Here is a 23603-nt window from a genome sequence, read left to right on the forward strand (position 1 = left end):
TTCATGACGCTCCGGGCAATCATGTGACCCGGGCTGCTTCATTCCAGTTGCATCAAGCCGGACACAGGCAGCCAATAGGATAGCGGGAAAGCGGTGTGTTTGTCGTCAAATTAAAAGCCAGGTAATTCTGTTTTACTTTATGCATGAATAGGGACTTTCTTTTCTTTTAATGTTTGGGGATACATGGAGCTACGATGTAAGCAACCTGTATTGTAGATACACAAGGGTGAGCGCGCCGTTGTAGAAAATAAAGCAATATAAAATGTAGTTTTTCTTTGCAGTGTTTAAAATAGTCTGTTTCCGATTTTCCAATGCGCCACTCGATGGTACACAGAGGAAAGTTGTAAAAGAATAATATCATCAAGTAAGGTCTCAGGGAGGATTTTACTTTGAAACTCGGAACCGGATCTTCCGCTTTTTTCATTCCGGTAACTTCACGGCCGTTCGTCGTTCCCAGGGTTCCGTGAGAGCTGTTTGCCCCACCCCACCTCTTCAACGCTATCTATCTCAATGTACAATTCTCAGAGAAAAAAGGGGGCTAACATAATTCAGAGTCATACTGCAAAGAAACGATTCCTATTCCCCCGACCGGTTGAACGGAGTGGCAGCGGCCTCTCGGCGGCAAACGAACTGTCTCGCCGTTGGATCTGTGATTGAAAACACCGCGGTATGTTCATGTATCATGCACATGTAACCATAATCTACCATACGGATTCAAAGGGAATACAAAAAGACCAGAGAGTTGACAGCGGACAGTACCTGCGCCAAACGGAAAAATAACGGAGGATTTTCCACACAAATATCACCTGGATATCGTGTTAAATTCAAGGACATCCAGCTGCGGGAGGGAAGAAAAAGCCTCTGCTCGGCCGGAGAAGCTTCCCGATGTGAGGAGAAATACAAATTAACGTAACCGGGGAGAAAAAGGACGGAGAAAAGGGGCCTTTTTTGGGGTTTCTGCTCAGACTACTCCGAAAAGCAACACCAGCATCTGTTGACGGGGAGAGGAAATCATTTTGACATCGGCTAAAAAAACTGGATACTATCGATAATCAACAACAACAAGCCGAAAACGGTGTATAATGTGACAGAGTGGAAAGACGGTTGTGATAAAGAAAGAAGCCCGGTGTAAAGCCTGATGATTCACATGCCGTCATTTTAGGAGGAAATATTTATCTAAAGATTTTTCCTCTCTCTCACCCGCCATCGGATGTGCTTTATATAGGTGGAGAAAGAATTGGAAAGAAATAAAAAATAGTATAAATTACATTTAAAAAATAGAAAAGGCCGAGAAAATAGGGGTTTGGTTATTAGTGGGAATGAATTGAATGGTAGTGTTGAAGATGGGCTCCACAGGAGACATTTGCTGAGGAAATACAATCGAAAGATAGTATATATATATATATATATATAATATCGAAGTCAGTATTGCTAAAAATTGAAAAGACGTTTTGGGAATCCCTGTCACGGAAATCCGCTCTTGTTCATTGGAGAGAGAGAGAGGCTGAGAATTTCACATCCACACTCGTATCAATCTTGATGACTTCATTGCGGATTTACAGTGAAAAACACTGGAATCGAGCGTGTGAGGGCGGCATCGGTTCCTCTGCTGCCACCGACTGATCATATGGTGATAAATTAGTACCAAAGTACTCCGCATTCATCTATTCAGTACTGTGTTAGTCCCGGTTGGAACCTGATTCCCACCGTCTTACAGGTCACATCTGTCTCATTTGCATCTGGTAACATAAATGTCATCCATTTTGAGCCAGGGGTTCCTCACTTGGGCCAATCTAGGAATTTAGAGTTGATTGATTGATTCTTGATCAGCAGCCGTCCCCCCCATCCCTCCCTCTCCACCCCTGCCTCCCCCTCGGCCTTACACTGGGTTTTCTGGGAAGATGGGCTGTCTTGGCAATAGTAAGACGGAAGACCAACGAAATGAGGAGAAGGCACAGAGGGAAGCCAACAAAAAGATAGAGAAGCAGCTCCAAAAAGACAAACAGATATACCGAGCGACTCACCGACTACTACTATTAGGTAGGTATCAATAAATACCATCCTGTTTCTTCATCTGTGGTGTGCATGTGTGAATCAATGATTGTGTGTGTGTGTGTGTCTCGATGGGGACTAGTCTCCCCTGCTCTATCCAGTGACATAATGAAGTAAGATTTCATGTTAAATTGTTGTAATTATCAAAACAATACATGCATGTTTGCACCTGGTTGTACCTTGTGTGTGTGTTTGTGTGTGTGTGTGTTTAAACAGTCATAGCTCATGTTTTATTTTGTAGCCATAAAAACTGTTTTATGACAACTTCCCCAAGCTACAGCAGTGTAGCACCAACAAATGATGCAGTGACATGATATCACTATGAAACTCATTTAAAGTGTCTTCATGTCAAAGGTGAAGCACAGGTGTGTCCCCTGGGTTCACTGCTGGTGGAACATGCCAGATAACGGACGCCACGGTCTGTGTGAAGCCCCCACGCACAGGCCCGTACAGCGTCTAGAGGGCGATTTGCACGATTGTTTCTCTTTTCACACAGCGTACAGGAGAACAGAGCACGTTATGTGTGCGTGTGTGTCTGCCCGGCGCCTTAGATCTTGAGCGATTTCGCCCCAGAGATCTCGTGTTTGATGTTCACGTCGGCGTCGCATGCTCACAGATGGCACCTTTGCATAATCCTCTCCACACTGACCGCTCCGCCTCCTGGAAATAGATCTTCTCCCATCAGTTGTCGAAAACTCCACAGCCAATGTTGTATTTGTGATCGAGCTATATGCGGCTTTACCACCTGGGCCCTCCGTGTCATGACGTGAACCTTTAGGGCCCGGAGCCTCGAACTCCCCCCCCCCCCCCCCCCCCCCCCCCCCCGTCTAACTAAAAGCCGCTCGCTGTATACAAACACAGAATTAGGATTATCAGATAGTTTCCCCTGAATGAGCGTCCCGGTCCTTCTAATCTGCAATTGATCCTGGATTTACACACTTACACTTTGACTCTCCTAAGGCTCCAGCAGCAGCAAAGGCCACTAGTTCCTCTCCTGCTCGGGCGAGGAGACGATACACTCGGGCTTCTTTCATATTCAGATGATGACACATTTAGGATCCATTTCCCCTCACACATGTGAAGTGGTCCAAAACAAAAGACGTTCACCCGGCCCGGATTGCTAGATCACTCGGCCGTCCCTTTAGCCGATCATGATTTGCTGTTAGATAAGGTCATCCTGCCCTCTTCCCTAAAACCCAAAAGCCTGAAAGCAGAGGATCAGAACGAGCGAAGGGATTTGGTTTTGATTTTGGTAAACATAGATCTATTGCAAATGTGTCTGTTCTGTCGTGAAGTCAACGGCAACATGGCAGATTGTAGGAGTGAATGTGGGAATTTGGTTTCTAAACTCTTCAACATCAAAATCGCAGGACTCTTGAGTTCTTGCCTCACCTCTCTCTTACCCCCAAAGTACTTCAATCCGTCCTATATCACGACCTCATCCCTTTGACTGCTTGTATTTCCAGTTGGGTGTCATTGACAGATGACCCGTTTGCCGTTTTGGTTCACCTCCCTTGACTTATTTCTCCTCTCCTCTTTGTGTTTTCAGGTGCCGGCGAATCCGGGAAAAGCACGATAGTCAAACAGATGCGAATACTGCACGTGAATGGCTTCAACGCAGAGTAAGTGCCGCCTTCCCTTCAGTGTCTTTAACAAACCTTGGATTAAGTCAAACACACACAAGTGGTTACAGTTACAAATAGCGATTCTTGATAAACAATACTTGAATACAAGAGCTAGTTTTGATTGGGGAACGCAAGCGTGTACTTCCTAACGGCAGCCTCTCAGTTTGAATGACGTTTTGGATTGACCGCCCGTTGGTGACATGTAAACTCCTGCCATGGAAAAGGAAAGTATTGTGGTAAAACAAGTAACATACGGGTACGTCTCAGTCCATCTATGAGGCGTGTGACCCTGATACAGATCATTTCACTCAAATTATCCAAGAAACACCGGCCCCTCTTTCATCTTTATATCCCTCTGAAGTTCACATTTTATTTATTTTGATATAAATAAAATAAAAAACGTGTAGCAGACTTTACAAGCTTAAACTTAAAAATGTTGAAAATTTGATAAAATTGGAGCCCAATAGATGAAACGTTTGATGTCTGAGAAAACAGAATTTAAAAACTCTGAATCATGATGAAGAGAGTAAGATAAGTTCCTCCTAGTGAGTGAGTGAGTGAGTGTTTGGGAGTAAACAGAGGAAGGCTTTATCTGTGTGGGGGTTTGGGTGGAAACATTGCTCTCAGGGGCGATTTGGTTTAGAACTCCAACTCCAGTTGAGACAATGGAAGCGAGTGACTTTCTGTTAATCTATTCTCTAGCATTTGCTTCCTAGAAAGAGATTTTGCGGTAGGCGCCTCGTAACGTGCTTATTTTAGGGAACGTGTCGAACAGATGCTCCTCACAGACCCAGACGACCCGGTGTAACAGCAAATCCAGTCGGCCGTGACTCCCATTGTGTTTGCTCCGGGAAGAGGAGGTCGGGGGGGGGGGGGGATTCACCTTGCTGTGCTGGGCACCCCCACCCCCGGGTGCAGTCAGTGCCAGTCTGCTCGAGGTACAGGGGAGAGGAGGAGGGCGAGGACAGAGGGAGTTGATGGGGAGTGACAGAATAATGTTGGGAAGTGATAAAGGGAAGAAGGGAGGGCGAGAGAGGGGCAGTGTGACTGATGTGAGAAGAGACTGGTATGGTGGTTCACTTCCAAGTGGGTGTACGCTTTGTTTTGTGGAGGTCTGAGTACGAGGAATGTAGTCTTTACTCTGCGTTTCTCACACCGGGTGAACCAAACGCAGAATAGACAGTGTGCCACTCCTGAAACCAGAGACGATCCCATTGATCTCCTCTCTGTTTAAACCTCGGAAATTCACATTTTTAGGACGGAGGAATACCAGTCGTCACAGTTACCAAACTACACAACAAGAGAATCCAGCCTCTCGGTTTCAATCAAGCCTCTTAATTTCTAATTGGTTGCCTGAAGCTGGGAGAGGCAGCTTAATGTCAAATTGATCAAACCACTGAAAAGGTTTACAACCAATCTTCTTTTACATTATAAGTAGTTTACAGTAATACATATTTTCATATTTGATTATGTAAATATGGTCGAGTTCTCCAGTGAAAGGCGACACATCACACTCTTTATTTGTCCTTGTGTTTACGGCCTAATATGGACGTGTACGTGTTGAACATTGGCGGAGTTGTAAAGTTGGAAGTTCATGCGTTTGGAACTGCGTCCAGTTTGTCCTCCTCTTTCCTAAACGCTCCGTGTCGGATGGCTCCTTTGCTGCCATAACGTGTCGCCATCAGCATGTTACACATTTAAATTTACACGCCTACACACTCTGGTGAGACGCGTCCACACACACACACACACACACACACACACACACACACACACACACACACACACACACACACACACACACACACACACACCACAAGGCTATTCAGCCGTCTGTGTGTTTCACAGTGTGTGGGTGTTGCCAGATCAGGCCCGACAAAGCTGGCTAAGAGACGGCACCTAAGAGAAAAGGGGCATGTTTTCACTCAGTTTGCACACCGCTGCTGCAGCAAGGGAAAGCAGATATTGATGGATGGATTTTTGTCATGTTGGAGTATCGCAAAGTTTTCTTCTTCTGCTACTTGCCGTGACTTTAAACAGAGTGAATTCCCCCTTAACTGAAATCCATCAGTCCACCAATCCAACACTGGCTTGGATTAGACCTAGAAGAAGAATTGGTGGTTGTATTTTCCTGTATTTCATTGTATTTGCCAATACTTTAGGCCAAACTTTTCCGGTCCCACTCTGCTGTTTTTTGTCTTTAATAAATTGTCTTTTTTAAAGTTTTGCTGCTCTCAGTTCGGTATCAGCAAAGAACACAAACCTCAGTGGCTGCACTCAGTCAGCAGAATAAAGGTCTGCGTGCATCTGGAGCAGCTGTAACCCTGTGTCTAATGTTACGCTCCTCCACACTTATATAACCCTCCTACTCGCCAAATCAACATTTAAAGAGTGACTTGTTTTATTCCAAGTGACGTTATTAAAACCCTTTAAGCTCTGTTTTGTGTGTTTGGAGTGGCAGCTGTGTGTTTGCAGGGTGTTTGTGTATGGACATGTGCTGAAATGATAGAACATGTTGGATTTGAATTGAACATGATTTCATTCTTTTGATTTCTTCTTCTTCTTCACAGGGAGAAAAAACTGAAAATTCACGATATAAAAAACAACATTAAAGAAGCTATAGAGGTAAGAAATTGGATCTTTTCACTTATTTCTGAGTCATGCCAGTTGAAGCTCGTCAACAGGTTTTCTGTCACAATTCCAACCACAGTGGGAACTACTGGTATTGCAGAAGTAGGCAAGGTGGCAAAATGGAAAACTCCCAAAAATGAGGAAGATTGAGTGTTTTTACTTACAACGGCACATTTGCTTCCAACTTGTCAATCTTCGAGACAAAATAATGATCACAATATTGCGATCGATGGCGAAACTGTAGGTCCAAATTTGGATAACTGCATCCATTTTCTCTGCTCTCTGTTCAGACGATTGTGTCTGCCATGACTACGCTCATACCCCCGTGCCAGTTAGCCTGCCCAGCAAACCAGTCCCGGATCGATTACGTCATCAACCAAGTCAACCAGAAGGACTTTGAGTTTCCTTCGGTAAGTCGCAACTCACTCTTTTTTTCTTCGGCCAGTGTGGTTTGTTTTCCTCTTAAATGTTCAAGTTTCATTTTATCCTCAACCCCCCGTATTATTTTCAGAGGTCAAAGGTCTCCTTGGGTCAGGTGACAAAAATATCTTAATTTTACGTCATTTCATTTAAGAAATCAAATCAAATGCACTGAGTCAGCTAAACATCCAATCATGTTTATAGCTTTTGTACAAACACACTCAACAAAAAATGAATTAGATACGTGATCATGAACAAGTAGCAGGAAAATGTGAGCGTGATGAAGAGCAGTTTGCTCCAAACATCACTTGTTGTTTATGGGGATAATAAATTCACTTCTTGCCCTGGGAGCTTTCAGTGCACACACTCTTTATTTTCCTCCTCTTCGTCTTAGAAGAAATCGAGCCGATTACGCAGACGCAGTTAACATTTCGAGGAGTTTTGACGTGAAATTGATCTTAAACTGTGTTGCACCTGCAGTTGAATCATCTCAGAGTATCCGATGTAAGATGCTGGATCCTCTGGTTAGCTGTGCTGAAAGCCTCCCCCGTGTGTGTGCTGTGTTTGGGCTGATTGGGTAATTAGCAGGTAGGCTCCCACTTGGGAGGCTGTCAATTGAATCAGCCTCTCACCTGAGAAATGGACGGCGCCTATTAACACTGATGTTTGTAATAACCCTTAAATGGCTCCAGTGGGACGTGTCCTGCAGGAACACACTCCTCTCAGGAAGCTATTACAGGTTACACACTAGGACCTTTGAAGATTAAAGATAAAGATTATTTCAATGCTAATCAGACACATTTTCTCAATTTCTTTCTCCACAACTTAACTTAACATGGAGCAAAATATTTATTTTATTAATTGATTTATTTTAGTTTATTGTGGGGTTGTATCTGCCAGTCTGAATTAAATGGAATTAAAGTTTGTAGGACCAACAGAAAATAGAAAGAATCGAATGGTAAAATAATACACTAACTTTTAACGTTGTTCGGTAAAAATGAAAGGGAATAATGGGAACATGTTCTTCAAGTGTAATGTCTTCTAATGAGGTTACATTGAAGAACGTTCAGGGTGCCTCTGCTTTTTGCCGTGTGGGGCCGTCTGCGTTTGGTCTGGCCCTTTCAGAACAGACTTGCCTGTAACAGCTGAGTTTCCAGTGAAGAATGCGTGTATTTATGTGTAAGCAAAAGGAATTCTCTTCATATTGTCTGTGTTGCGTCACGGCAAATGCTTTTATGCTGGTGGATCTGGAGTTGACCCTTCCCCCAGGCTGTCAGTCACTCTTACTGAAGCTGAACGCCGTCTCTGCAGAGGCTGTAGACCAGTGTTCCCAGTTTAAGCTCTATGGAGCAGGTATGAGTGTGAGGAGCGTGCTGATCCAAACAAGACCACCACATCTGCCCCTTCATCAAACGCTGGATGTTTGGAAAGAGAACAGACTTGAAAACTATCTGATCGGCCTCATCATAACTCCTCCGCCTCCCTCTTCTCGTCTTTTGCCACCCGCTCTACTCCTCCACCTCCTGGCCTTAGGGCCGACCGGAAACCAGTTGGACTGGTTGACTCTGCCATGAGAGGGAAGAGGAAGGAAGAAGAGAGAATAAGATTGAGTCCAGCATAGCGTTGAATCTTTCTCCTCTCCTCTTGATTTTTACCTTTTATTATTATTACCACTGTTCCTTGTGGTTATTGTTATTATTCTCTAATATAAAATGGTCCACGGGGTCAGAAGGAATAATTGCTGGCTTTATTCCCTTATATTCCATGCAGGCCGGTACCACCTGTCGCACCCCCCCACCAGATAGCATCTAAGCACTGATGGCTCATTGTGCTTCTCTCAATCGGCCACATGTTTGATGGGCCTGTGTCTCTTTAAACTGGTTAAAATATATATTTCAGGTAATTGCAGGGTACATAAACCATCTTGCCCTTTGTTATCTCCTTAGTAACCCTGGATACAAAGCATTCCGAGGGTAAGTCAGGGATAGTGAGACATGTCCAAACAGTTGTTGAACTCTTGTGCCAATTGCGGCTGCAAGTACCTTTTTGTGTGACTGATGATGGGTAAATAAAGACGTCTCATCTTTCCGAAATGAATGCAGAGGTTTTTCACCAGTATTTACACTGTTGACGCCATTAACGGTATCACAATGTAATATAAGGCGTATACTTAACCTAATAGGAGTTGCGATGACAACAAACTGCTGGTTTTGTCCCAGTTGTGACACCGTAAACAGGAGAAGAGGCAATGACATGCAAAAACAAATATTTCCTGTCTGGAGGCGGCAATAAAAAGGCTCAAAATATTTTTCATTCTAGAAAAACAAAGATTTCTAACACACTGATACACATTGATTATTTAGGGTTTTTATCGTCAAATTCCCGATCCAATTGTCTATTTTATTGCTCAGAATTTCCTTTTTTTTTTATGTACTGTCACCGCCATCTTGGAAAACACATTATATTGTTAAATTTTTAATAATTTGCAACGACAAAAAGCGGTTTTATGTCATTTTCTTACACCGCTAATAAGCTCAGGTAGTTGTGATGGCGCTGAGAGGAAGAAATGCAACGGGAGCCATCCTGCCCTGAGTTTAACCTTTCAGGATGCACATTCTCTCCCAAGTCTCCATGCAGATCTGGCCTACAACTAACAACAGAAAAACTGCTTCAGTGACTGAGCTTGTGGAAAGGCGACACGTAATGACCTGACAGGCCAAATTCAGGGAAAGAAAAAATCCCAATGGAAGTCTGTTCCCCTCTGGTTTTCTCCTGGAACGATGTTTGGATTTGTTTCCATGTCCCTGCTTTCTTACACTTTCACAGCATTCACTGCAAAGACTTTGGGTGACTGTTCAATTCCTCCTTTATGCAGCGCTGCTACACTTTGCTCACTTTAGAAGCTTTATGAAGTGTTATTAAATCTAAGTGGATCCAAATATGTTTAATAGCTGTTGGCGTCCCATGAGGGCTTATTGGTGTCGGCGTCGTGCTGCACATACGAGCGACTGACGAGCTCAGCGAGGCCGTAGGCTGTACGTGGCCAGCCAAGTCTTGTGTCGGTATAAAGCTCTCTATTTCTCCATGAACTCTGTGAACTCTTCTGTTTCCTGCCGCTGTCAGAGTCTCATCTGCTGCTCCTCTCGGCAAAGGCCTCAAAACTACCAACGCCAACTTCATCCCATCTCTCCTCTACTCTAATGTTCCCCATTTCCCTAAACAACATTCCTGTTTGCAACCTGCGCTCGTTCTCTCACACGCTTTTTGTGATGTGGGGGGCTCCTTAGCGTAAAGCCCAGAGGGGGGCCCCGAGTTCCAGTTGATTCTAGGTGCTGATCTCCTCTCCTCTTCCTCTTTCCAGGAGTTTTATGACCATGCAAAGATCCTCTGGCAGGACGAGGGCGTGCGGGCCTGCTGGGAAAGATCCAACGAATATCAGCTTATCGACTGTGCACAGTAGTAAGTCTCCCCTCCTATTCTCACATCAACACACACGCATACATACATACGTACAGACATGCAGGTAAACAAGGCTGTGTGTTTGATGGTGATGGCCTGTCTGGAGCTCATCGGCATCCAGCATTTGCAAGTTAGTTTTATGGGTTTGCAAATTAGTAGGATGTTTTCATGGTCACTTAATCGGCTAGTACAACCCACGCACTAACCTTGTGTGTGTGTGTGTAGCTGGCGACAGTGACTGACATCACGTCCGAACCCTGCTGACTCTCCAGTACTTCCATTGCCAGTGTCTTGCGCACTCTTGTATTTATTGTCCCTGAAAAGCTGAGGCATTTCTTTTTCCTTTTGTTTCCCTCTGAGTCTCTCTCTCTCTCTCTCTCTCTCTCTCCTTCTCTCTCTCTCTCTCTCTCCTCTCACTCTCGCTCTCGCTCTGTTCTGCCATTTCTTCTCCCTCTCCACCACCCTTTGATCTCGGTCAGGCCTGCCTCTGTTACAAGGCACGCATTGGTCACATGAAGCCGGAGTTCTTGAAAGGCAGAGGCTGGCTAGCACATGTGGCTCCCGCTAGCGTGTGTCTGTGCGTGACCTCAGGTGTTTACCGTGATCGCGAAAAGCCTACCCTGTATGATGAATCTTGCTTTTTTTCTGTCATTCATCCGGGTGAGAGTTTGCAAGTAATGGGGGTGTGTGTGAAGGGTGGGGGGGGGGGGGGGGATAAAGAGAGAGAAAGGGGGCGAGAGAGAAAGGGGGCGAGAGAGAAAGGGGGCTTCCCTGCATTGCGGGATATGTCTCCTCTCTCCTCCTCCTCCTCCTCCTCCGCCCCACACCCAGCGGCCCCAGTGTTATGGATCAGATGCTGGGCTGGGTGGCCAGACCGGAAGTCTCCCCTCCCCCCTGTGTGTGCTTATGTAAACGGAGAAGCACAGAAAGAGAGAGGGGAGAGCTATTTTTAACCCCGGTGAGCTGCAGAAGGGAAAAAGAATGAGCGAGTGTGTTAGGAGAGAGAGAGAGAGAGAGAGAGATACAACTTCAGCATTATTGATGAAGGCTGTTGGCGTTAAATGAAAATGTCAACCCTGGACCCAGCCGGGGCTAGGGGGGTCGGACTGGGTCGCACAGCCCCCCCACCCCCCCTCTCCTTTTGTCTTCAAACGGCCCCATAAACACACTATAGATGAGCAAACGAGCAGGTTTACATGGAGGCGACGTCTGATGAGAGCAGAGTCACTCAGGCTCTTTCTCTTTCTGCACTGTCATGATTCCCTTCAGAGTTGTTGTTGTTTAGTTCAGCTTCCCGATGCCTTGTACGGTTCTTGCGCCCCCGTTTGTCAGGATGTTTGTCCTTGATTACACGTGGATGCTTCGTGTTGGCTTGCTGGAACTCGACTCGCCTGCGCTCTGACCTGAAATACTCAGCCGATTGTGCGATTGTGAATCTGAGATCCTGTGAAGAAAGGAATTGTTTGTTTGAAAGGAGAGTTGTCCCGGAAAATAGTTTCAATATATTTCTAATGCCTAGTCAAGTACGTCAATGGGTTAATTTCTGACTTCATTTTGATATGAATGAATCTGAGGCTGCCCATTGGAACCAGCTTTGTGATTCTGTGTATGCAAGATGGCTGCCACACGTGCGTCCTGACCTCCTTGGTTGGGTTGTGCACGTTGGCCTCTGGAATCATTGCAGGGCAGGTTTGGTGTCTGTCACTGTCTGAACATACTTCAAACGCAGACGTCTCTGATGGTCGCCATGTTAACCACAACGTAGAGCGAAATCGGAGGTAGAATAAATGGCGACTGTGTCCAGATTGTGTTTCGTCCCTCACATCGCCCCCTGGTGGAGACGCTATGAGACAATTCGTAGAGATCGTGGGAAAGTCGAGTATAAACCAGACTTATACTTTTACGTCTCAAATGGAAAGTGGCTTACTTTGTTCTGATTTGATCACTTTAATACAACGGGGAACTTATTTGACGGAACTTTGCCGGAAGTGGACGCTTGGAGCAAATTGAGAAGTGTGTGTGTATGTGAGAGGGAGAGAGAGAGAGAGAGAGAGAGAGAGCAAGAAATGTGAATGAATTTCCCCGTTCCATCTCTGAGCGTGTGCCCGTCCATGTTTTTCGCCTCAATGTGACCGCAGTCATGTGCTGGAGACTCTCTGATTTACTTCTCCAGCATCCTCCCCGGAGCCTCTTCCTCCCACACCCCCACACCCTCCTCCTCCCCCTCCTCCACTCTCGGTTGTGTGGTGGTGTTTCTGCAGGGACAGAAAATGGCTGGGATCGAGTCTCTGACTCATCGTGAGGAGGGAGGGAGGAAGAAGGGGATGAAGAGGAGTGAGGGGATTTGAATGGAGAGTCACAGCTTTTGATGATTGATCGTTATGACTCGCGTCTCCTCACCTGTGCAAAGAAGTGGACAAAACCCAGCATGGTGTGAAACAAAAGCGTGAGGAGGTTGAGGAGCGTCGTCGTACATTTTAAAATGGGGGATTTTCACAGCTGAATTCAAAGCCAAACGTTTTAAAGACTCCATATTGATTTCTGCCTCTGATTTTCTCACACGAGTGATGATGATAAGATGATTTCAACCCATTCCAATACATTTTGCATCGTTTCAAAATGAGACCGGAAAGGATTGTCACATGTTCCGGTTTACCCAGAATGCCTTACAGTCGCTCTGTAAATGACAAACCAAGCCTGGACAACTGTCAAGTGCATGATTTGTTGAAGCCTCTTCGGTTGTTTGGCTTCTTTCCTTGTTGTTCTGCCGGAGCGTTTTTGGGTTTTCCAGGTTTCCTGTGAACACCGGGCCGATTCTGAAACGGCTTTAGGAAACTTAGCCGCTGTAATGTGACTGCATTGTGATTTCCTGAATGCTGTGTGTATTCAGTGATTGTGCCGCTCCCACTGTTGGCCAGTGGAGCTTCTGTCCGTCAGTCTGTCTGTCTGTCTTTCGTTCTTTCTCTCTCTCTCTCTCTCTCTCTCTCTCTCTCTCCCTCCCTCACTCATCACCCCCTCCATTCTTTGCATTTCTCTCTTTATTGCTTGCCTTCTCCCTCTCTCCATTCTCCCCTCTCTGTGTTCTCTCTCTGTCTCTGTCTCTCTCTCTCTCTCCCCCCCTCGCTGTCTGTCTCTCCTCTCTGGCCCCACTCCAGTCGCACAAGATTTGAAGCCGATTGTCTATTTATAGCGCCTGTGGTCTGTCGCCATGACAACGAAGCTGGAGGCCAGGGCGCCAGGGAGCTATTTTTGGAGCAGCGCTGTAATGTCAGACACAGCCTTCTCTCTCTTTTCTTTCCTTCTCTTTCTGCCTCTCTCCGCGTGTGTGTGTTCGCGTGTGTGTGTGTGTGTGTGCGTGTGTGCGTGTGTGTGTGATGAAGGATCGGCCCATGAAACTCTTTTTGCTCGGTGGTGTGAAGCTGCAAAACCGTTCACCGTCCCCGCACGGTCGTTTCACCCCTTAAAGCGTCAGTAGCGTTTTCGGTCATGACTTGTGTTTTCTCGGCCTGTGGTCTTTCAGTTCTCACATTGATTCCAGTTACCAAAATACACAATTGAAGTTGTTTAAAGTCAGAAATGTTCTCCCTATTATTGCAATGATCCCCACCTCAAAATGCAACTCCTCTCTTAGCATTTTCAAGCTTTTCAAATAAGTTGTGTGGTGATAATATTTCATTTGACCTGTTTTGTGACATATATATTTTCCTAACATGTGACAAAGATAAGGGTTTTTCCGTGCCCTTATTAATATGATTTGTAAGTTACATTAATAGTGAGTTATTTTCTATTTAAAAGTGACTCATCACATATGCTGATGAAATTTACTTTTTTCAGATCCTCATATTCTCAAGCCTCCTGCCTGTTGCTCAAGTAGATTTATGATTTCCATTATAGACAACTACACCAAAAGCACCATTTCTTTATGCTTTTGATGATGAACTCACAAGTAAAGTTACTCTGGCATTTAAGAAGAAATAATTTAAGTTCCAAAATTTAACAAACCTTCTTAATATATGACAACCTTTCGAATATATCAACATGAAATATAATAAATGAAATAGATTAAACAACTACTTCTTACTCTTACTGTAACCTTAATCTATGTCAGTTTTTAACATAACCTTAATTAAAATATCAGTAGTTAATATACATGGATCTTAAATATTTTTTAGTTTATTATTTTATTGTAGATCAGGTCTATGCAGTAAAAAAAGCAAAGATTTAATGAATTAAATCACAGACTTTCATGATTTAAGAATCAATGTGTGTGTGTGTGTGTGTTGTGTGTGTGTCACTGAGCTGAATGGCAATCCAGTTCAACTCAATTCTGTAACAAATTCAGTTTGATGTGAATTACACTCAGCTATTTTGAGTTGAATTTGCCTAGACGTATATTTTCTAATAATGGATGGAAGGTGTCGTCTTTACTTCATAATTTTCGAGCTTTCTAACTAAAAAAGAACTACTCTTAAAACCTTTGTTTTTAATGACAGAATGTTTAGATTTTCAGTCATGGATACGCATAATTGATGATTCTCTTTGTTTTGTCATGTCGATGCATCCAGTGCAGATCTGTTCAGTTCCACTATCTCTTAATCAAGGCTGATCCTTCGTCCTGAATGCTGCCGCTTTAACAAGATGAATGCACGGTGGGAGTGTTGTGAGCTTTGTCAGGGCCGAGCCTTGGTCACCCACTCGTGGACGCCTCTCATGTCCTTCCAGCGCGTAAAGATTTCAAACTGTCCAGCGGAGAGGAATTTCTTGCCCGTAACCAAAATAAAAAGGGGGTCAGATTCTCTCCTAAGCTGTTGCCGTGGTGAAGATGTGGGCCAAACGTTTCAGCAGCTAAACTTTTTCACTCAGTTTTTAACATGAGCGTGCTGAGGGGACGCAGCTGAGACATGCTGCCGTTTGTAGGGCCACTGCAGCTATTTACAGACCAGTCTATTCTAAAAGAAGCTCTGTTTGTTCTGAATGGCAAGATGGAGGATTTTGCTAGGGGCAAATATCTAGAAAAGTAGCAGAAAAGTATTTTTGTAGCTTATTTATTTTTCGTGATAGTTTTCAAGGAATTTTGAGTTACATTCAAAGTGATTTTCTTGCCCAGGTTGATTATATAAACGCCTTTCTTAGAGTTTCTCCTCAGGTTTATGTGAAATGTTGAAGTGTTTCTACATGGAATTCACCGGGTAACAAAAAAAAAAGGGAAAAAGTACTTTATCACCTCATGTCAATACTGAGCTATTTTCAAACGGGACAAGTGTCCTGTGTGTATTTTCAAACTTTCAGTCAGCCTGTCTGCCGGCTCAGAATAGCTCTGCCAGGTTATACTTAACAGCGGGCACCTCTCTGTTACCGGGGCGGCCGCTATTATTTAGCCCTAACTTACTCGCCGTGGTTATTATTGGCACCTCTCCTATTAATAGGGAGAACTGCTAAAAATTGAGCTGTGTGTGTTTGTCCTGGGCGTGTCCATGCCACAGACCAGAGCCGCGGTTAGACGGGGAGTTTGTCCTCGGCAGATGTCTGCAGCAGCCACGTTTCCTCCATTATCATTAGTAACTTCTGTAACTAGTAACTTCAAGCCAAGCCGCTCGGCCCCCTGCAGAGAGGCAACGGTGCCGCCGTTCGGCTGCTTGATGGCCTCTGTGTTTCACATTAATGTCTCTGCTATTGTGCCTGTGTGTGGCTACATTCGTTTGGTTTATTAATCAATTAATCTGCTCAAATCTAATCGATTAATCGAGTCGTCAATAGTGTCCATCACATTCTCCTAATTCTACTATACTGCTAATTAATCTTTTCTACTTGTGATACTGTAATTGCTCCAAATCCCTCACAGCTCCTCACGTTTCCTGTTGGCTTCAGCAGAGAGCTCAACTCTTTCTCCCCACATTTGTCAAATACAACGAAAATTCGCCATCATTCTTTGCACTCCGATTCGGATGAACATACACAACATACAACATACCATCCCCTTCTCTATATAAACTCTCTGTTAATCGCCACAGAAACCAAAACCATCAGCCTGTGCTTGCATAGTGTCGTTTTACATCTTTGGACACGCACCCAAGCCTTTAGCGTCTTCGTCCTCTTTGTCCATACGTCTGTCCGTGCGGTGGCCCTGCCCACTGTTCCTCTCTGTGTTACCTGCAGCCTCCTGTCACATTTCACCCCTGCCTGCCACATTCCTAGTTATCTCCCAGGAGGTTACATACCTTTGCCCCAAGAAGCAGCCAGCAAGCATCTCACCTCTCTGTGCGTTTCTTTTACCAATTATCTGCCCACCAGTACAACCAGAGGGTAATAAAGCAGGGTGGTTGTTTGTTCTCCTTGAAGTCGTTTTCTACAAAAAAATGGCCGGTGGGGGTTTGAAGTGAATTTTAGGGATGATGTAATTGATCAGACGATGCAAATGACTCGCCCCTAAATGTCAAAGTAATCTCTAAATAAACATGCAGTGTCACTAATTCCCAAGTCTGGAATTACACCTGTGATGTTTTTTGCTGCAGCTTCCTGCTTCTGATCGGACAGCGGTGTCCATGTTTATCACCTGAGCTGTTAGTTGTACTTTATCCCTCCCTCCTCAGCTGGTGAGCTTGCACCGCACTCCACCCTTTAAAGGAATTGTTCCGGGCAAACCTGAAGTGCTGGTGCTTCCCGAAAGCTTGGGTGGGGATGGCGGCTGCCGCTGTAGCTCGCAGGTAATTCCTCCCCAGTGAGGCAGCAGCGTCTTTAGGTTCAGCCCAGTCCTCTTCCTCCCACGGTCACTGCCGAGCCACTAAGAGCAGCTGGGATGTTGGAGAACCTCTGTGTGTGTGTGTGTGTGTGTGTGTGTGTGTGTGTGTGTGTGTGTGTGTGTGTGTGTGTGTGTGTGTGTGGCCCTCAGAAAGTCATTCCTTTTCCAGTAATCCTCACTTTAGTTAAATAAACATGTACATTAAAGCCAGGCTGATTTATTAATGGGGCTATAAATGTTTCACACGCTGTCTCTTATAGATATCTTTCCTCATCTACGTTTGATATATTGTGTTAGAATTCAGTTTTTCCTACTCGTGATTTAATTCCAAGTATCGTTAAACAATCTATGAGCCTCGTCTTTGGTCTTTTTAATAAGCAAATTTGATAGATTGTTGCCAAAAACTGTACCTGCAGGTGAATTGTTGTCAGATTTTTTTTTTTTTTTTATCTCAGCTATTTATTGATGTTTGTCTTAAAAATTGATCAAACGCAACTTTTCAGCCCTGGACACACAGCAGAAAGCTCTCATTGACTCATATATAAATAGTGGTGGTTTATCCTGACTTCTAAGGCCCCATTTTTATTACTATCAAGGCCTGACAGATGAGGAAGCAGCAGTGGATTGACCCTGATCATCGTCATTGTGACACATCAGTGCAACTCAAACACTGTAAAAAAAAAAAAGAGCTGCTTAATAAGAACAATTAATCAGCGTGTGATGCCGCTGTACACTCCGTAGGTCTGCATACCCACCCACACAAAGCTACACACAGACACACACCTCTCCTTCCTATGCAAGTACTACTACAGCAGCTCCATTGACTCGGCGTCTCCAGTCTGACAGAGCAAAAGGCTGACGGTGACTCAGACTGCTGCCTCTGATCTCGCCTTTGAATCAAAGCGCACGCCATCTGGTGGCCGTTCGGCGGCTTTCATTTTTCTCCAGCCCTCACCGTTTGTGGGTGAGGGTGTGTGGGTCAGCGTGTATGTTAGAGGGTTTTTTCCTCTTCTAACCATGTGCATTTACCCAGTGTGATAGGTTGTGTGTGTGGGGTAACAATCACACCTGGTATATGTGATGTTAAGTTGTATTTAAGGAGGTGTGTGTGTGTGTGGGTGCATATGCGTCCAGCGTCTACAGGCCTGACTTCTTTTTCTTCTCTTCTCACAGCTTCTTAGACAGGATTGATGTGGTCCGACAGAACGACTACACACCCACTGATCAGGTGAGATTTTAACACACTCACTACACACACATTGACACAAACTGCATTATATAACATGATACATCTTCTTTTGATAAATGGTGGAGGCTACACACACACACACACACACAATCTAAAGGTAGATATTTTAATTTTATCTGTCAATCACATTTGATAGAAGATTGGCAGACAGAACGACTACACACCCACTGATCAGGTGAGATTTCCAACACACTCACTACACACACATTTACACAAACTACGTTATATAACATGATAACACTTCTTTCAGTAATTGGTGTGGGTTCAATCAGTCAACACACACATACACACAATCTAAAGGCAGATTATTTCAGATTATTTCATTTAACCTATCGCATTCGATTCTTTTTTTTAATGCATTTGTTATTGTTACTGTGATTTTCGTTCATCTCCTGTAGACAATCCCTTCTTTGTTATTCTCCGACCTCCTCACTCTTCCTCCTCTGAAATGCTTCTACGCCTGTGTCCCTCCTCTGTCTTAATCCTGGTCTTCCCGTTAATTACCGAGCCATTTCCAAAATTATCTTTCTTTTCCAAGTGTTTGAAAAAAACTGATCTCCTCACAACTCTGTGAGTCAGGTTTTGGAGGTTTTGAGACTGCCAGGTTGCTAACAAACTACTCATGACTATGGATGCTGGTAACTCCTGCCAGATTTCAGTGCAGCATTTGACACAGTGGACCACACATTGTGGGGTTCCCCAAGGGTCTACCCTTGGCCCTTACTATTTTCAATTTATATAATCCTCAGAGGTCATGCCATTCATGAACATCACAACTAACTCTGCGCAGATGACATGCATCGCTATATTCCACTCAAAACCTCCAACACCAGTTGTCTAGCCTCACTAGACAATGGATGTCCCAGATAAAAGAGAGATTCACTAGTTTGGCCCTCTTACCTCCAGATGCCTGGAGATATACAGGACAGGTCTTGGTTGTGTTATTTGACTCTGAACTCTGTTTTGATGCTCAAGTAAGGAGAGTGATTCAGTCTTGCTTGCTTGAGAAATTTTTCCAATATATGATCTTTCTTCATCACGCAAGATCTCAACAGAGTTTTCAACACCCCCATCTCTTCTCAGCCATAGCTTCACTACATCACCTGCAGATTGTGCAGAATGTGGCTGCTGAATTTCTTACTGTATTCAGTCTAAGCTGCTCTTCACTGGCTGCCAGTTACAATTAGAATTGATTTTAAGATTTTATTGTTACCTTTAAGGCTCTTTATGGTCTGGCACCAAGCTACCTCAATCAACTCCTCTACTTGTTGTGCCTAAGTTAAGTTTGCTGATAAAGGGTGACGGGGCCTTTGCTATCAAATTTTCTTGAATTCTTAAGGCAGCTTCTTGTATTTACTTAACTTGTTTTCTCTCTTGTTTTGGTCATGGGTTATTAGTGTTGGGTATTTACATAATGTAGTTTTTGACCTCATTCTCTCTTATTATTGTTATTGTTTTTGTTGTTCTCTCTCATTTCTCCTTGTTCTGTGGCGTAGGACCTGTTGAGATGCAGAGTGCTGACATCTGGGATCTTCGAGACGAGATTTCAAATAGACAAAGTCAATTTCCAGTGAGTTTCTGCAAATATTGCTCATCTTGTTCCAGGACATTGATGAACGTCAAACATATCTAAATTTACATACTAGGTCTTTTTTTTAATAATGGACTGGATTGGTGGTTTATCGCTTACATAGACAATTAATCAACAACTATTTTAATAAGGATTAACTGCATGATTACTTTTTCCATTTTTCCTTACTTTTATGTCATTGGAAGTGGAAGTTTTGTCATGTTCTCTATCATGTCTTTGCATTTTGTTGCTGTTTTAAATTAACAGTTATATCGCCTGTTTCTCAGTATGTTCGACGTTGGAGGCCAGAGGGACGAGCGTCGGAAATGGATCCAGTGTTTTAACGGTGTAGTACTTGTAGCTTGGACTGCTCATGATTAGTGATAGAAACTCTGTATCATTTATCGCTGATACTGTAAGTTTCATTTATTTATGTCCCTTTGGTATTTCATCTCATTCTGTATTTTCTGTGTATTTGTGTGTTTGCAGATGTAACGGCTATCATCTTTGTGGTGGCGAGTAGCAGCTACAACATGGTGATCCGAGAAGACAATCAGACCAACAGACTGCAAGAAGCCCTCAACCTTTTCAAGAACATTTGGAACAACAGGTCAGAATCCAAACTATGTCTTTCTCGGACGCAAACGCAAAACATGTGGGAATAAAACACAATTATCGCAGGTTAAACTGTTATAACTATATATTTGATACAAGAAAAACACTCATGTAGGTTCTTGAGACTTGAATTTGTACTTTTTGGGTGTATATACTGTATTTTGCATCTGTATCATTGTAGATTGACTGAACATCAGTATCAATTTAATACCAGTTAGGAAAGGTTCCCTATTGTAAGACATCATATGAGGAACACACACTTTGATATGATGCATTAACACTTTTCAAAGAGGGCCTCAGACTTTTTCAGCGGATGAATGCAGGCTCTGACCTCCTCCTCCTCCTCCTCCTCTTCCCTCCACAGGTGGCTTCGGACCATTTCGGTAATCCTCTTCCTGAACAAACAGGACCTGCTCGCTGAGAAGGTTCTGGCAGGGAAGTCAAAAATTGAGGAGTATTTCCCCGAGTTTGCACGCTACACCACACCTGATGATGGTGAGTGAGTGAGTGAGTGAGTGAGTGAGTGAGTGACAATGAGAACTGTAAATGTTCAGCCTATCCGTTTTGTACAGAAATCGGTCGCAATTCCAGCGCGCCGTGTGAAGTGACTTTAATGTGACCAAAGTTGCTTTTGTCCAACAGCAATACCCGAGCCAGGAGAGGATCCTCGTGTCACAAGGGCAAAATACTTCATACGGGATGAGTTTCTGGTATGTTTTACCTCCTATTCCCCTGTCCTCCGTTAACATTGTAGATAGGAAGTCCTTATAAGTATAAGTATGCACAGTATCTGATCGTAGCCTTCTTATTTAAACAATATGTCTCACACACACACATACACACACATACACACACAGATTATGATTGGATCTCTTCTTCCTCCACCTCCTTCTTCTTCTCACGCTAACTTGTCTCGTCTCGTCTGTGTGTCTCGCAGAGGATCAGCACGGCCAGCGGGGACGGACGGCACTACTGTTACCCCCACTTCACCTGCGCCGTCGACACGGAAAACATCCGCCGCGTCTTCAACGACTGCCGCGACATCATACAGAGGATGCACCTACGGCAGTACGAGCTCTTGTGATGGGCGTCGGGACGAGAGACTCCGCTGGCGACGTCCCGTCTGCTTCTAGTTCCTACCTACCTACCTACGTTACCCCACACCACCAGTTAGCCCACCAACCCGACAACTGCCCCCCCCCCCCCCCCCCTTCTCCGCCTGATACAGTTCCTACATCTACCGGTTACTCACTTTCAGAAGACGTCAATAAAATGGAGTTCACGTGAGGGAAAGACTTTTTTTTTTGTTTCTTCAACCATAAGCCAGGACTGCTGTACTCAGATACACTTTGACCTGGGAAGAGGGTCCAGACTGGAATCCCTGTGCCGGCTAGCCCTCCTTTTTGATCTTTTTCTCTCTCTCTCTCTCTCTCAGATGTACATGTATGATCACACATGCACTCACAGGTACACACACATACACACTACAGTAAGGTTACTCAGAACTCCTTAGATAGGTTTTAGTGTCTCAGTTCACCTCCACAAACACGTTTGGAACCTGCAGTCCTACACGAGCTCAATACCTTCTGAGAGAAAGGGGGAGACGTTTATTCACCGCGTGCTGACGATGAAGAAAGAAGAAGGAGGAGGAGGAGGAGGGACACAGTGACATGGATGGAGGACGTCAAACCAACACAGAGGAGGCCTTTGAGCTTTCTGTCCCCCGGGATGGATGGAGGGGTGGACGGACGGACGGACTGCCTGAGGATGTGAGCATGACTCAAACATTCGACCACACGGCTCACATGACCTGCTTTTAAGAAACCAACGAGGAAAGAACGCAAAAAAAGAAAAGGAAAAAAAAGATGAAAAAATACCATAAAATGCATACATTCATGCATACCAGTGAACTTCATGCAGTGCAAAAAATCCAAGCTATATATATAGATATTTATATATGTGTGTATATAAATATGTATATATATATAAATATAAATATTATATATTCCTGTAATAACACAGTTCAACTTTTAAGTTTTTGTTAGTTTTTACCCCATGTTGCGTGTTGGTGTACACTGTGTGTGTGTGTGATCTGCCTTTGTGCACCATTTAAACCTCCCTTACACCCCCACTATCACCACACACACACACACACACTGCTCATCTACGACCCTATTTAATGAGGAACAAACATCTGCAAAAGGTAAAGTGTCATGCATTAAGTAAAAAATCCAACTGCAGTCACACCTGGGAACACACACACACACACACTCTGGCCCTCGTCAGTCCCATCCATCCCTTCCCACTCACCCTCTTTTTTTCGTCTCGTTCTCTCACTTCCCCTTTCACTCCCCAGCTTTAACTACGTCTGTCTTTATTTTACTGCTGGACTATTATTCTTGTACAGACTGTAAAATGTATTATTTTGTACAACTTTATTGAAGAAAAAATAACTTGTAGAAGATCCCTGTGCCTTGATCACGACTGTACGTGTAAAAATGAGCTAATATGTAAGTTATGTTTCACTGCTCTGTACAGCTGGACGGGCCTCTCGGCCGTTGCCGAGGGCTTCTGCCCCTGATTGGAGGGAGGCGGGGCTTATTTCGGGGGGCGGGGCCAAGGCCGAAGTCTGTTGCTTCGTTTCCATTTTCCCACATTTGTTTGTTCGTTGATTCATATGTTTTGCTTTAACTGTCTTCTGGTTTATATAATAGGATTTGAAAAAAAATGAAGAAAAAAAAAGAATCAGACACACCACCTTAATGCTGTGTAGTGAAAGATATTGAACCCTAACACAATTTAATATATATAAAATATATTTCAGATTTTATATTTTATATATATGTACTGTACACTTATATCTATCTCCCTTGTGAGCGATCCCCAGGTTTGATTTGCTTTCTGTTGGTAACGTCTGCCTACATTTTCAGAAGGTGGCAACTCTGGGTGCAGCGGGAGGAGTGTACGCATTGATTTCTTTCTTTATTTTAGCTTTAACTCTTTTGAAGGAGGGAAATATCCAATTGCAAAACATTGCTTGTTTCTACATAAACCAAATTCTTTTTGCTTAAAAATGAAGATACCTTGTCACAGTGTTTGGTTCATTCGCCACGCTGCTCGAGACTCGAGGTTCCAATCCTCCACCCGAGGTCCACCAGCATCGCACACACACACACACACACACACACACACACACACACACACACACACACACACACACACGCTAAGCTAAGCTGCTATGTT

The 23603-nt window shown here is 44.1% G+C and overlaps 1 protein-coding gene across 3 annotated transcripts; it reads left to right on the forward strand.

Moving 5' to 3' along the window:
* The first annotated feature begins 441 nt into the window (after nucleotides 1-441).
* Nucleotides 442-23438, forward strand: LOC142991083 (guanine nucleotide-binding protein G(s) subunit alpha-like). Of its 3 annotated transcripts, none has more exons than XM_076141074.1 (13): nucleotides 442-2040; nucleotides 3602-3674; nucleotides 6248-6302; nucleotides 6599-6718; nucleotides 10090-10187; nucleotides 18100-18154; nucleotides 18312-18350; nucleotides 19672-19745; nucleotides 20033-20091; nucleotides 20235-20355; nucleotides 20725-20855; nucleotides 21003-21070; nucleotides 21298-23438. In XM_076141074.1, exons 1-13 carry the CDS (start codon nucleotides 1902-1904, stop codon nucleotides 21442-21444), a joined length of 1179 nt encoding a protein of 392 aa, XP_075997189.1. In that variant the 5' UTR covers nucleotides 442-1901; the 3' UTR covers nucleotides 21445-23438. The 3 variants fall into 3 exon arrangements, with proteins under 3 accessions (XP_075997189.1, XP_075997190.1, XP_075997191.1); XM_076141075.1 differs by having other exon boundaries at nucleotides 18315-18350; XM_076141076.1 differs by lacking the exon at nucleotides 18312-18350.
* The last annotated feature ends 165 nt before the right edge of the window (nucleotides 23439-23603 follow it).

Source organism: Genypterus blacodes, unplaced genomic scaffold (genome assembly GCF_046128005.1).
Source record: "Genypterus blacodes isolate CSIRO-AG114 ecotype Tasmania unplaced genomic scaffold, CSIRO-AGI_Gbla_v1 ptg000017l_1, whole genome shotgun sequence".
NCBI lineage: Eukaryota > Metazoa > Chordata > Actinopteri > Ophidiiformes > Ophidiidae > Genypterus > Genypterus blacodes.

Bases quoted from the DNA above. Each gene is read 5' to 3' on its own strand.
- LOC142991083 (XM_076141074.1), top strand. From the start codon at position 1,902: ATGGGCTGTCTTGGCAATAGTAAGACGGAAGACCAACGAAATGAGGAG. The intron at 3,675-6,247 runs GTAAGTGCCGCC...TCTTCTTCACAG, and splicing joins GTGAATGGCTTCAACGCAGA to GGAGAAAAAACTGAAAATTC. The intron at 18,351-19,671 runs GTGAGATTTCCA...TCTGTGGCGTAG, and splicing joins ACTACACACCCACTGATCAG to GACCTGTTGAGATGCAGAGT.